This window comes from Eublepharis macularius, chromosome 12 (genome assembly GCF_028583425.1).
Source record: "Eublepharis macularius isolate TG4126 chromosome 12, MPM_Emac_v1.0, whole genome shotgun sequence".
Lineage (NCBI taxonomy): Eukaryota > Metazoa > Chordata > Lepidosauria > Squamata > Eublepharidae > Eublepharis > Eublepharis macularius.
Genome location: NC_072801.1, coordinates 64,881,695 through 64,896,174, shown reverse-complemented (window position 1 = coordinate 64,896,174; position 14,480 = coordinate 64,881,695). Strand labels below are relative to the sequence as shown.

Genomic DNA, 14,480 nt, shown 5'->3' with positions numbered 1-14,480 from the left:
ACCTGCGCAGGGATAAAAAGTGAGTCATTGCCAATATGGCTTGCCTTTTATATAATAGGATGTTTTGTCAGTTGTACAGGTTTGTATATTTCCTACTATTAGATCTTTCACTTTATTTTCATTGTCTGGGGGTGAATATTTTGTTCCCCAGATTCAGTATAAGGCACTTGTGTTTGTTCAACTCAAGTGCTGTTCCATTGTGACTAAGCTTCAGAAAGACACAACAGTGAAGGCTGCCTCTAGATCTACCTTCAAGGACTTTAATAACATCTGGATTGGTTTCTGCCAGCGCTCGGTACAGCCAGTCCTTCTGCTGCCTATCCCATTCCTGCTTCATCTGGAACAGGGCTGACATCTGCATCTTCACTGTGGTGCAGTTAAGGAGAATCTCATACTCCTCCTCATCCAGTGCAAATTCACGAAGCAGGCTCAAGGGGACCTTTGTTACTCGTTCAATCAGCTCCTCCTGATGTCTGTCCACAAAATGGCCCCCTGGGGGAAGAGATATATGAAAACCACATTCATATGTTTTGCCAGGTTCCTGGGGTTCCCATACCTTTACAATTGTAGGCGTTAAAATGAGGAACATGACACAGACACCAGCTGAGACTAAGCAATGCTTTCTTGAAAGCTGTGTGTCTTTGTGTAAGCAATAACAATAACACTTATACACTTATTTATATGGATTTTTCATTCACATGGACATGTGTATGAGTACACTTGCATATTCCTAGCCACACTTCCTGGCCTGCCTAAGGCTGACTGGGTCACAGCTGAGCTAAATCAATCCTCCCCCTCACACCACTACAAGGATTGAGGGTGGGGAGAAGGATATTATTATTATTATTATTATTATTATTATTCCTGAAGGACTGCCGACTCCCTTATGAACCTAACCAATCGCTATGGTCCTCTTTCAAGGCCTTGCTTCAGGTGTCCTCGCCTTGTGAGATTTAGGCAAGGGGGGGCAACCTGAGAAAGGGCATGGTGTCACAACTCTGAAACTCACCCCCCCCCCGGGAGAACTGTCTGCCCCCTTCTGTTGCTGTCTTCCACCAATAGGTAAGGACCAGGGCTTTTTTTCTGGGAAAAGAAGTGGTGGAACTCAGTGGGTTGCCCTCAGAGAAAATGGTCACATGGCTGGTGGCCCCACCCCCTGATCTCCAGACGGAGGGGAGTTTAGATTGCCCTCCGCGCTGCCAAGCGGCGCGGAGGGCAATCTAAACTCCCCTCTGTCTGGAGATCAGGGGGCGGGGCCACCAGGCATGTGACCATTTTCAAGAGGTTCCGGAACTCCGTTCCCCCGTGTTCCCCCTGAAAAAAAGCCCTGGTAAGGACTATTTTGTTTTGTCTGGTTTCCTCAGTGACCCATCATCCCCACCGTTACGTTTTAATCATTATTTTTATGTATGTGTATTTTAGCCTAGTTTTAATTAGGTGTTTTTGTTTGGTTTCAGTGGCTTTTAAGATGAGTTTTTATTATTTATGTTTTTAATCTGTTAGCAGACGGGGTGGCCCCGATCAGGACAGAAAGACAGGGTATATGTTTAGTAAGTTGGCAGCAGCTGAGATCCTTCTGGGCTAAATCCGCCTTTTGTTTCCTGCAGGTGCTATAAAGCTCAGGCACGAGCAGAGAAGCACAAGTCCCTTTAGGTGTAAAACAAGCAGCTCTTGGCCCTTTGGCTCTTAGCTTGTGATTTGCAGCCACTGTCCTTGGATGAACCAGCAACTGAATCTTGATCAGCCCAAGGCATGTTGTTGTTTTGCTTATTTCCTTCATACCGTATTTTCTTTTAGCTATCGTGGACCTCTCTGGTTCCCTTCAGGACGAAAAGTGGACATAAATTCTTAAATAATATAAATATGGAAGTATCCATGCAGATTTCATGCCCTCATTTTTTGTGTGGTTCAGACACAAGGGTAGGACCTCAGAATCGAAGGAAAAATGCCTACTTCTCTCTCACTTTTAAAGATTTCACATTACAAGGTATGTGTAAGTATTAAGAGGCGCAGCTAGGGGAAATCACAAATCTCACATGCTCACTGCATGTTAGCTGGTGCTGTGGGGTCTGTTGAACCTTCCCAGGACCAGCCCAGATTGCATACTGGGAGGTGAGGAATTGGCAACAGGGTAAGTCCAATGCCCTTTTCCAAACTGGATGGAGGATGCAATGACCTAGGAATGTAGATCCACGTGAATCTCCCACTTCACTATATTTACCTGCAAGCTGCCCAATAAGTCGTCTGTTTGTTTTCTTTAAGATTTCTTGCAGCCGATCCTTTCCAGATGTTCTCCAGCCTGGCATTAATTCATACAGTTTCTGCATTTGCTCTTGATCAGTACCTTTGATGGCTTGCATTTGATGAAATGTTATTACACTGTGGATCTCCAGAAATTCTACTACAACATCCACCCCTACGACACGGCGAATCAGTTCTTCTTGGTGCTTCTCAACAAAATGTTCCTCTGAAAAGATATGATAACATGACAGCCACTAGTTTATAGGCATTGCAGACAACAAAACCAACCCAGCTGGTCCCTTTTAACATCTTGCATGACGGTACCATACTCCATGATACTGTTCTATCTAAGCAGGGGCCGACCCTCTCTCAAAGAGAGACGATGTGGTATAGTAGTTAAAACGCTGGACCAAGTTGTGAAAACCCAAATTCAGCTCCCTGCTTGCCATGAAACTCACGGTCTGATCTTGAGCCAATCATTCTTCATCACATGGCGCCTTCTTACATGTCCTGGGCAATGCCAATCACCAGTTTGAGGTCATGAAGCAATTTTCACCAGGCCAGATTGGCTAGGGATCCTGACAGTGTTTGGGGGTCACTAGGGGTGGGTAAGTAGTTGTGAATTTCCTGCACTGTGCAGGGAGTTGGACAAGATGACCCTGGAGGTCCCTTCCAGCCTTATGATTCTATGATCTAACCTACTTCACAAGGATGTTGCACTGACAAAACATAGGAAAGAAAAATTATATATGCCACCCTGAGCGCCTTGCAGGAAAAATGTGCTGAATAAATCGAAGCATTTTCTAACCCTATTGATCAATGACATTATAAGTGCTCAGCTTTGGCTGGATAGTCTCTTGCCATAAAACTCCACCAGGGGTCACCGTAAGTCAGCTATGACTTGATGGCACTCTCCACTTCAGCTGAATCATGTCTTAAATATATAAATGATTCCGAAACAGAAACCATAAATTTACAATGCAGATTTGAAACAAGGGTCATGTCCTACTTGTGGGCTTGCCACAGACCTGGGGCCGTCCCATGGAAAACAGAACACTGGACTCAACGAAGCTGTGGCCTGATCCAACACGATCATTCTTATATTCCTACTATACTGAAGGACAAAGGGAATCTCTACCAAATCCATCTGAGAACAGGATAGTCAATAACCAAGAAACAATTTAAGACTTCTTAAAGCACTCATATCTATTCAATGAAATTTTGAATTAAAAGGTGGTATATGTATTCTTTTTTCTTTTAAATGACTAGTTCTTTTAATTGTCATGGGATTTACTTCTGGCTTTCCAGGGTCTCAGACAGAGGTCTCTCACATCACCTTCTGCCTCATCCTTTTTAACTGGAGATGCCAGGGATTGAACCTGCGACCTTCTGCACACCAAGCAGAGGCTTTATCACTGAGCCACAGCCCCTCGCCATGCTTTCATGCAGCTCCCATTCATTACCATTGGGGTTTTACAGGATCACTTCCCAGGTGAGTCTGATCTCTCTGCCTCCTACTTTGTTATATTAATAATACCCCAAATTTCCTACCTGGGGCAGCTGCCTTCCTATGCCTCAGAGCAGAACTGCCTCTGCATGCAGGAAATACACCAATATATACATTCTTACGATGGAAAAATTCACATATGGACAATTTCACACAATGACAATTTACATGCTTTCTGTGCAGGAAAGGTGTAACACACGAAGCAGACCGAAGACCCCGTTCAGAAGCAGTGCTTTTCTGTGAAATCACAACTAACGTCTTTAGGGCAACTCACCAGGATTAGAAGAGGCTGCAAAGCGAGCTGCTTCACTTGCACCTGTGGGAGGAAGAGCAGAGCAGAGAGTGGGGGGAGAGCTTCTTGCACTGTGAAGTGAGAGCAATGCCTAGAAAATGTGGCGATCAACATGGAACAAGAACTCCATCTTCACCTCAGTTCTCTACAGGAGACTTGCACAGACAATGCACTCCACAGAGGTAAGGGAGGAGGAGTCTCTGTCTCAAAGGTGGACTGCTGGGGGCGGTACATAACCAGCTGCCCCCTCATATGTGAAGTCACAGTGATAGCACCAGTTGTACCCCCTCTCCCCCCTGAGTGGAGGAGGCTACGATCTGGGGTCTGGATGTACAAATTGATGACTCGGACTGAAATATATTTTAATGTATTTAAATGATTTTATCTTTGTATCATTACACTGTTGCAACCCGCCCTGAGCCCACTTGTGGGGAGGGTGGGCTATAAATTGAATGAATGAATGCTGCAACTCCGTCCCCCTGCCCCCACTCTGTGCATGGCCTCAACAACCCTGACTCCCACAAGTGTAGCTGGCAGCAGGTAGAGTGCTGAAAGGGTTGGGTGGGGTGGAGTGAAGTGGGCTTTGGCAGATGTGCTGGCACTATATTGCCCTCCTGTCAGCATGATGCCATGCCAGCGTCACGCTTTGCCCTGCAAGTGGGGAACACAGGAAGCACAACGGCAGTCCGGGTCGCTTGTCACTCAAATTGTGCTGTTGCCATGCAGGCACCTACGAGCCCTATTGCCTTGAAGGGTCAGACCTCCATGGAGCAGCCCCCGCAGATGGCACAGGCAACTCTTCACAAGGGATGGGTCAGTGTGGGCTCAGGGGTTATACCCTCCTCCAACGGGGCAGCCCTGTACGTGGGAACCCCCTCCCAAGGCCAAGGGGGAACCTGCAGACTCTGCCAGGGGCAGATCTTTGGAGCCTGATTGGCTGACTTTGAACATCTTTGGACCCTTTGCAAGCAGCCATTCAGTAAAGGAAGAGCCAGGAAGGACTTCATCCCCAGTACGACAACCATCTGCTAAGCCTACCAGTTTTGTGTAGTGGTTAAGAGCGCAAAACTTTAATCTGGAGAACCGGGTTTGATTCCCCACCCCTCCACTTGAAGCCAGCTGGGTGACCTTGGCTCAGTCACAGCTTCTAGGAGCTCTCTTAGCCCCACCCACCTCACTGGGTGTTTGTTGGGAGGATAATAATAACGTACTTTGTAAACCACTCTGGGTGGGAGTTAAGTCATCCAGGAGGGTGGTATATAAATTGAATGTTGTTATTATTATGACTAATGGCTGCAGTGACAAGTGTGCATCCCACTGCTCTGGTGTGAGGCTCCCAACTCTCCATCTTGCCTAGCAGCTGAACCATCACAACCTGCTCAAAAATTGTTTGACCAACAGAACTGTCCCTCTCATAGGCACACAGTGAGCAAGACAACTTTACCTGTAACTCTGCAACCTTTCAGTACTGTTTGGTAAGGCATAGGAGCCTTGCTGGCATGGTTGAGACAGCAACCCCATTCATTTGGCTTGCTTTCTAATGGTGTTCAGTAAATGTGTGGATTGCTCTACAGCCGTGTCTGTGTTTGACTGTGTTTTGGCAGATCAGGCTCAGTCCTCACTCCCTGCACATTACTGATTCAGCTCTCTTCAACACGCAGCTCACAGCAGGAAGGGAGGGACTGAGCAGGTGGTCTGATACAGACACCCAGTTATGCTCTTGCAGGAGGGGGAGGGTCTCCTGGCTACACACTCCCCCACATCACTGCCAGCACCTAAGCCAAGCAGCCTGCATGGAGTGGTGGGCAGCAGTGAGGGTTGGAGCACAAAAGTGGCTGGGATCAATGGGAACAGGTGGCAGCAGTGAGCTCCTGTTTGCAGTAGGGGAATGTGTTTGAGGGCTTGCCAGTTAAAGTGATGGGTATGGGGGGCCTTCAGTCAGCATGAGTGCCCGTCCACATGATTATGTTTTAAAGGGGCAAAATCTCAGCTGTGCATTAGATTTTGCCTGGACTGCTCTGGGGGTCTCTTCATCTGGGATTTGAACCAGGGGCCTTGGCTAGGCAATGTCTGTGCCTTTCCACTGTGCCAGGCCTGTGTGTGCAGTGTCCCTGCCCTGCTCAATATGGCTGATATCTCTGGGAAGTATCTGTAGCGGAAGTTCTAATCTGGTCTCTCCCTTCTGTTTTCCTTCTGCTTGGTGTGTGTGTGAGAGAGAGAAATAAGGTGAGCTTTGCCTTCTGGTTGGCATCCCCCTTAGTGAGTGCCTTACCCCAGTGAACTATGAGGGGAGCAACAGGACTGAATTTTGTGATGGTGCCATTATGTTTCCTGTGTTGTTGCCCCAGGGTTGGCCTTCCGCTTGCCTGGGAAATGGGAACTTGGCTGCAATCAGTTGCTCCAACCTATTGCTGCAGAGCTCCTTGGAGGACCTTCACTCCAGGGCTTTTCCTGGATGCCCCAAAAATGCTCCTTCCAGGGGTGGAAGCTGTATTCCCTCCCTTGATGTATTCCATACAAGGGCAGCACCTGCCTTATATCACAGATGTTGGTCCACATCAGTTGCCCCAGGCTGTGTGTACTACTCACGCACTGGCTCAAATGTCCGCAAAACTTTGGATGAACAAGCAGCCATCTTGGGTTCGTCAGGTTGGAAAAGACTGTCTGTAGAGTTGTCACTAGAAAGGCGCCGGTAGACTTTTACTGGATGTGCATTATCCTTTAGGGCTGAAAAAAACATTTCCCCCTTTTTAAAAGCCATAACATACACAGTCATCTAACCAGAAGGCTATCATCACCCCATCCACCACGTGAACCCTGGAAATAATGGGTTGGATCCCATGATCTGTCAGCTTAAGGCACTGAGGGCAGCAAAGTTTCCTCACCTTCATTAACCCTGCGGGCGACAGGCTTGATCCTGCCAATTCTCACCCAATTAGCCTTCTGTCATCAGTTGGGAAATTATACTCTCACTTTAATATCGAAAATTACTAGAATGGAACAAGACCAACAAAATTATAGGTTGGGAACAAAGTGGCTTTAGGAGAGGATTTTCCACCACTGATCACTGTTTAATTCTTGCTCATTTAGCAGGAAAATATAAAGCCTCCTCAGGGCGAAAGCTGTACGTTGCCTTTATCGACCTCAAGGGGTGAATCTATTGGAGAAACTGGAGGGCTCAACAATTGATAAAAGATTATCTAGTTAAACAAGAAATTATATTCTAATACCACTGTTCAGGTTCACGGCAGTGGAGAAGGGCAACTTTCAGAAAGTTTTTGCGTTGACAGGAGGATTAGACATGGTGTTTGCCTGCCTTACTTCTTTTCAACCTTATATCTAAATTTATCTCCTTTTATTTCCAGAGTTTCATGCCCCCAGACTGGCTTTGTTGCTCTATGCTTGACAATTCAGTCCTTATATCCCAAACTAAGATTCGCCTAAGGAGACTATTTGAGATGTTTTTCAAATTATTACCTAGATGGGGATTTGCAAATAAATTACAACAAATCTAAAACCGTGGTTTTCTCCAAAATAGCAACTTAGGTCTCTCTACATGAACTGTAGCAAATTTTGATATCGAGCAAGTTAAGAGGTTTTGTTATTTTGGAATCATTTTCTCCTCAAACTTGTCTTGGCTCCCGCAGCGTTAAGTTTGCACTGAATAATATCAAGGTTATGGCTGGAGCGTTATCTCATTTCTGTTTTACAAGGGCCGAGGGAGATATATTCCAGGTACAATTCTGGTGTTTAATTCAGAAATAACCCCACAGCTACTCTATGGCATTGCTATTTGGATCTTGGTGATTACAGAATATTTTGATCACCCCCTTTATCAATTTATACATAGGATAATAGGCACTCCTCAATGTGTCTCAAATTATCTCTCAGGACTGAATTAGGCCAAAAGTTGCTGGATGCTTTTAGCCCTGAACCATGGCTCTTAATGCCATGGATGTATGCTAAAGAACTTCAGGAGCTGACATTGGGAAATTTTGATCTATGGTTACAAGCAAGTCTTGTGGGATTTGTTGATTTTCAGAAGAAAAGTTTGAAGCAACTTGTCGGCACATAACACACACACAATTCAAAAAGAAACAGAACTGATTTTGAAAGGTACCTTTGATCTCTCTCCCTAGAGTTATTTTTAGGTGAACTTTTGAGTAGAATGGAGCTACCACAAAAAAATCTTTTGGAGCAAAATGAACACTGGGGCGAGGCTGGTGTTAGTATAGGAATGAAAGAACCACATCTAAGACATTTTGGTTAATAAGGTCTGGTTTGTCTGGAGTATGAATAAGATCTCAAATTATACATTTAAGAGGTCAGGAAAAGTGGGACTATAATCATTTATAGAGACTTGGGCTTTATTTGCTGAATATTGGAACAGTCATTATACTCAACTTAAGGTATAGAGTAGGGATGGGCATGAACTGAAAAAAACCCGAACAATGTGGTTTGTCAAATTTCACGAACCAAGAACTTTCACGAACCTGCCCCCGGTTTGCGAACCAGTTTGTTCGGTTCATGAAAACGTCACATCCAGGTCAGAAAACCATCACTTCCGGGCCAGCAGAAGGTCACTTCTGGGCCAGCAGTTCAGCAGAAGGTCTGCAGGAAGTCCATCCCCTGTTGCCTAGGAAACTGATTGATTGGCACCAGGCTGTCTGCAGTGATGAACCAAAAAACAAACCAAATGAACCAGCCTAAAAGTTTGTGGCGCTTTGTCAGAAATGGGATCTGACAAACCATGGTTCACGAACCACGAACCGGCCTGGTTCATGCTTAATTTTGGTTCGTATTTTGGTTCATGCCCATCTCTAATACAGAGTCATCAGAAGTTGTCTAAAATACTTAATTGTGAGAGACTGTAATTAAGATAAAATTTATTTTTTTAAGGAATTGTCTCAATGTGCTATAGGGAAAGAAGAACTTAACATTATTTTTCCCCTTTTTGTTTGTATTGATAATATTTTTTTAAAGAGTGATTGGTATCCACCCACACAGCCAGCTTACCAAGTGATCACATGCATGCCATGGTAAATTACCACTTCTTAAAGGAAATCTGTCCACCCATTGGCACTAGGCAGTTTCCCCGTACTATTAATTTACCCTCAAGAGCAGCGATAAGAGGCCCATTTGTCTGAATAAGCTCCTGGTAAAGCAGATCCTTCTGTCTTCCATCCCATCCCGGCATCAGTTCAAGCAGCTTCTTCATCTTGCCCACATCTGTCTCTTCAGTCATAATAAGGTGAAATTCATCATGATTCAAAACAGAACCATTTAGCCGAAATAATATAATGTCCATCCCAGAGACATTTTCAGTCAGTTGTTTTTGATGCCGTTCCACAAAATGCCCTCCTGGGAAGAAAAATATTAGAGAAGCTAAGCAAGAGAAGCTTATTAGAGAAGAAGATTATTAGTGAAGCTTATCACCAGTTCATACAAATTATTCATTTTCTGGCTTTCTGTTCTCACAGCCATGATTTGTTCATAAAGATAAGGATCGCCATCAACGCACATCCCAGAGACTTGGTAACTCTGCTTTTTCTTGTGCCTTTTGAAAAATGTTGTGTCATTGATAAGGATGGCTTATGTATATATAATTTCCAAATAAATAAAGGTCACCAAATTCCTCTACCTTTCCTCTCCCCTTCCCTTGTATATCTTGTCTTCTTAGTTTTCAAATCTGCCTTTTGTGGCAGCTCCATTCTACTCAAAAGTTCACCTAAAAATAACTCTAGGGAGATCAAAGGTACCTTTCAAAATCAGTTCTGTGTGTGTGTTATGTGCTATCAAGTTGCTTCAAACTTTTCTTCTGTTGAAATTCTTAATCTCATAGTGTAATGTAACATCTTATATTATAAAATTAATGGGATATATCATCAACCTGTACTGGTAAACACTATAAAAATTAAACCAAAATGTTTAAAAAGGAAAGGGATATTAATAAAATAAAGTAAAACTAACATAAATTGAGATTTTAGGAAATACATGAGTACCTATATGCAGACTTTGCATAATGGACCAATAACAACATATTATTTACAGATATCAGATCAAGATCACTGCCGCATCTAATATGCTTTGCTCCTTATGTGGCCATTCTGTTCAGCATCAAAAGAGAGAGTTAATCTGACAAGTCTCTTGGGTTGGTAGCATCCTCCACCAGCTCCACATCCTCCACCAGCTCCGCATCAGAACAAAGGTGAGCGGAAATTGGGGATCTATATAAGGCCTGCCCCTCCCCATGACAAATTGAGTTAGAATCTGTTCTACTAGTCCCCAATGTCAACACTCAAGCTTTATGTTAAGACCTCGAAGAATAAGAAATGGAGGCACTATAAGGACGGGAGACACCCCCGCCCCTACTCCTGTCTTTGGGCACTGATCCACAGCTATTCCAAAACCCCTAGGACAGGATTCTGCCCTTTTTGGCCTCAAAAGAGTCCCAATTTCTTCCCACACAGCTCCAAGCATTGTGAGGGTAGCAGGCATGGAAGCAAAGTCCTCTTTCACATACTGGTGAAGAATAGTGAATAGAGAGGTTCACAGTGTAGTAGGCAGCCATCTTTTTAGGCCTGGCTACATCACCCTATGAACCAGGAGCAAATCAGGCTCAGTTACTTAATTGGCGTTGCTAAGATAAAAATTGGAGAGGACTGATTAGGAGCTGTAGCCGCCAGGCTTCCCAAGGTTGATTCTCTTGAGAACGGTGGAGGCTTGCAGGTATGTTCAATGAACAAGCCAGCACATTTCTTCCCAAAGCAGGCTGAAACTGGGCCTGTAAAAGCTTACAGCCTAAACCAAAGTTGTGAAATTTTAAGAATTTTAAGGCTTGAATGGCACTCTGTGCTTACAAGGCCATACAAGCTTGACCTGAGAGTGTAGTGCCCAAGTTAAAAAGAAAAACTCAAAGTGGCACCCAACCTAATAGCAGATATATAATAATCTAAATCATTGATGGTTTGATGCTTTTTAATGATGCCCTAACACAGTACTACTTACTCCACAGCTGGCAGAGAGAGACATTCGCATTTGCCATCAACCAGAAAAGCCACATTTACATCCATCCCGGGCATGAAGCCTGTAACTCAGGAAGGCTCACAGCTTACCTGTTCTTCTGGCAAAGGCTGTTTCAAGGTGGAAACCCCACTTACCAAGAGCCTTGCTCACTTACCTGCCCCTTGTTTCAGGAGCCATATTGGGGAACAGCTTTCAAAAGAACCACAGATGACATGTCAGAGCCATTTGTGGATCTCCTGAGCCGCTGAGTGAGTATCACTGCCCTAAAATCTGTCAAGTAGTAAGGTTGCCCTCTGAGCCTGTAGACCTAAACAGATTATTATTTATTTTGGAGCCACCTATTATACTGCTACAGAAAGTGCAAAAGTGTCACCCAACTCATATCAGCCGCTCTTTAACATTCTTACAGTCTCTGCTAAGTGATTCTATGCTGCTGGGAATCAGTGAGTGGGGTGGCTGAGTCCACAGCACAGGCCTTTCACTTGTCACCCTTCCTCCCATTGCCTGTAATATTCATTCATGCTCCTCAACCACATGGAATTGCATCAAAGATAGTGGCTTATATGTGTGTATAGTGGAAGTTGGAACATTTCCATTAGTGGATAACACAATTCATGGACTTCTCAAAACCAGGAAAGTTGATTTGGGGGGAGAAGATGATTGAACTAAGCGTGAAACCTTTATTTTATGGCATCTATTTTAAAAAAATGACTCTTTCTCAGTCTCACATTGACTTACCAAGTAGTTTGTCAATAAGGGCCCAGTTTGTCCTCAGTAGCACCCGGTACAAATGGGCTTGATGTAGCTCATTCCCTACCAACACCTCCTCAAACAACTTCTGCATCCTTAACGCATCGGTGGGCTCAGACATAATATCTTCGCACTGAGTTCTGTTCAACACAACACCAACCAATTCATTCAAGACTTCAGGAACTTTAGAGACGCAGCGTATCAGCTCTGCCTGGTTTTCACAGACAACATTTTTCTCTGCAAAGACAGAAGTTAGAATTAATCGCCTTTGTTCCCAGTGTAGGGATGACAGTCCTCCAGACTTTTGCAGGATGGCCAGATTGTCACCCTACACACCTATGTCACATCTGGGCTTTTAGGGAGATGAGACATCACGCGTTGCCTGATGTACGTTCCTGGGCCTTTCTCCTCATCACTCAGAGGAGCAAGAGCCAGAGAGAAGGCCCCACCAGTGAGAGGCCTTCTGCTGTAAGTTGCCACATGGCATCCCAGGGCCAGAGTCTGCCAGGAATGGGAAATGGCAGTGTCACGACTTTGGAGGGATATTGCCAAACAGTGCCTTTGCAAAACTCATGGACACTTCTGTGCAATAGCAGCATCAGTGTTTGGCAGGCAGTATAAAGCCTTTGGATTATTTAAAACATTTATACCCAACAACAACAACATTTGATTTATATACTGCCCTTCAGGACAACTTAGTGCCCACTCAGAGCGGTTTACAAAGTGTTGTTATTATCCTCATGATAATCACACTGTGAGGTGGGTGGGGCTGAGAGAGCTCCGAGAGCGCTGTGATTGACCCAAGGTCACCCAGCTGGCTTCAAATGGAGGAGTCGGAAATCAACCCGGTTCTCCAGATTACAGTCCTGCTGCTCTTAACCACACCCAACTAACTCTCCCGGCTATTACTCCCAAGATGGATTGGCTAGGTCTGGTATAGATATTAGAGCCTTCTGCCTCTGCCAAACCAAGAGTCAAGCTACATGTGCAGGTTTTTAAAGAGTTTGGCCTGTGTTCCCCGGACCCAACTCAAGTTCCCTGCAGCTACACAGCAGCTTTGGGGAATAGCTGTTAAAAAATAAAGGAGAGCCCAAACAGCCTCAAAATGCCTCCACAGAGGGAGAAGGGGCTCCTCCCCCAAGCCATTTCCCCCTGTCACAATAACATGGGGGGGGGAAGGTTTTCCTCCCCTGATTTTCTGCTCCACATGGAGTATTCTGTGCATGTGGGGAATCAAGATTAGGCTGAGGATAATAATAATAATAACTGCACTTATATACCACTCTTCTAGACAGATTAGTGTCTCACCCAGAGCGGTGAACAAGTTAGTGTTATCATTATCCCCATGATACAGCTGGGGAGCTGGGGCTTAGAGGAGTGGCTTACCCAAGGCCACCTACTGAGTTCATGGCAGTAGTGGGATCTGAACCAACAGAGTGCTGATTTGCAGCTGAACCAATTAACCACTCTACCTCAGGCAGCACAATGTCTCGAGTTGGCAAAAATGGGTTAGGATTTCGTTTGCCCCAAGATGGAAGACCACAAGCACTCACACTGACTGAACACAATTAAGGTCACACTGATCTCCTAGTTAAAATTGGCCATGAAAAATAAATAAGTGTATGAAAATAATCAATTTTACGGAGTGCCCCCATATTCTAGTGACAGCAGAGGGAACAAAAATAAAATCTTACTCTCTCCATACCAGCTGTAATCTCATAACCCTTTGTGGTGGTGGAAAGTGCCATCAAGTCTCAGGTGACCCCATAGGATTTCCAAGGCAAGAGATGAACGAAGGTGGCTTGCCATTGCCTGCCTCTGCTTAGTGGTCTCCCATCTAAGTACCGACCAGATTAGCAGCTGAGATCTGACACAAACAGGCTAGCCTGGGCCATCCAGGTCAGATATCCTCCATTAATTATCTTTTTTTCTAAACAACAAAGGAGATGTATTGTTGCCTTTTCTCTCATAGAACCCACAGCCTCACTTTTCCCATTCTGCCTCTTCATGAATACACGAGTAGGGATGTGCGTTTCGGCTTTCTGAATGCCGAAAGAAAGCCGAAACAAAAGTGTTTCGGCTTCTTTCGGGTTAGCCGAAACGTTTCAGAGAAAGCCGAAACGTTTCGGCTTAGCCGAAAGAAAAAAAGCTGAAACGTTTCGGCTTCTTTCGGCTTTTCAATGGGAAAATGCCTCCGTCTTCCCGGACGTCTGGGGGAGGCATTTTCGCACTGAATCAGCCCAAAATTGGTGGGGACCTTCCTCTAACCCCTCTCTAAACCCCCCCCCCCCCAAGTTTCAGACCGATTGGACTTTGGGGGGCCATGTTATGGCCCCCCAAAGCAGGTCCCCCATCCTCCCATAAGAAAGCGAAGGAGCAGCATATTGTTAGCATGCTGCTGCTCATCTTCTTCATTATTTCCTATGGGGAAAAAATGAAGAAGCAGGCTTCCTTTACCAGGGGTGGCATTTTGCATGCAAAATGCCCCCTTACCCTCAGGGGCCCTTCTCCCACCCTTCCTCCCACCCCCCACCAAGGCTCAGCCTGCTCCCACTTGGGGGGGGCATTTCATGGCCTCCCCAAGTAGGTGCTCTGCTCTCATCTCTACCACTGACAGCTGGGGGAGGCTTGTCTTGCCAGGGGTGGCATTTTGCATGCAAAATG

General features: G+C 45.1%; 1 protein-coding gene across 3 annotated transcripts in view; it reads right to left on the bottom strand.

Moving 5' to 3' along the window:
- Positions 1-14,480, bottom strand: part of LOC129338333 (uncharacterized) — a 50,917-nt gene that overhangs the window by 15,358 nt on the left and 21,079 nt on the right. For all 3 annotated transcript variants that reach the window (XM_054992465.1, XM_054992466.1, XM_054992467.1), the window contains 6 exons: positions 11,805-12,053; positions 9,153-9,401; positions 6,630-6,767; positions 4,023-4,064; positions 2,222-2,467; positions 250-492 (listed from right to left, as the gene is read on the bottom strand). In XM_054992465.1, coding sequence (XP_054848440.1) covers positions 250-492; positions 2,222-2,467; positions 4,023-4,064; positions 6,630-6,767; positions 9,153-9,401; positions 11,805-12,053 — 1,167 coding nt within the window. The remainder of the gene's footprint in view (positions 1-249; positions 493-2,221; positions 2,468-4,022; positions 4,065-6,629; positions 6,768-9,152; positions 9,402-11,804; positions 12,054-14,480) is intronic.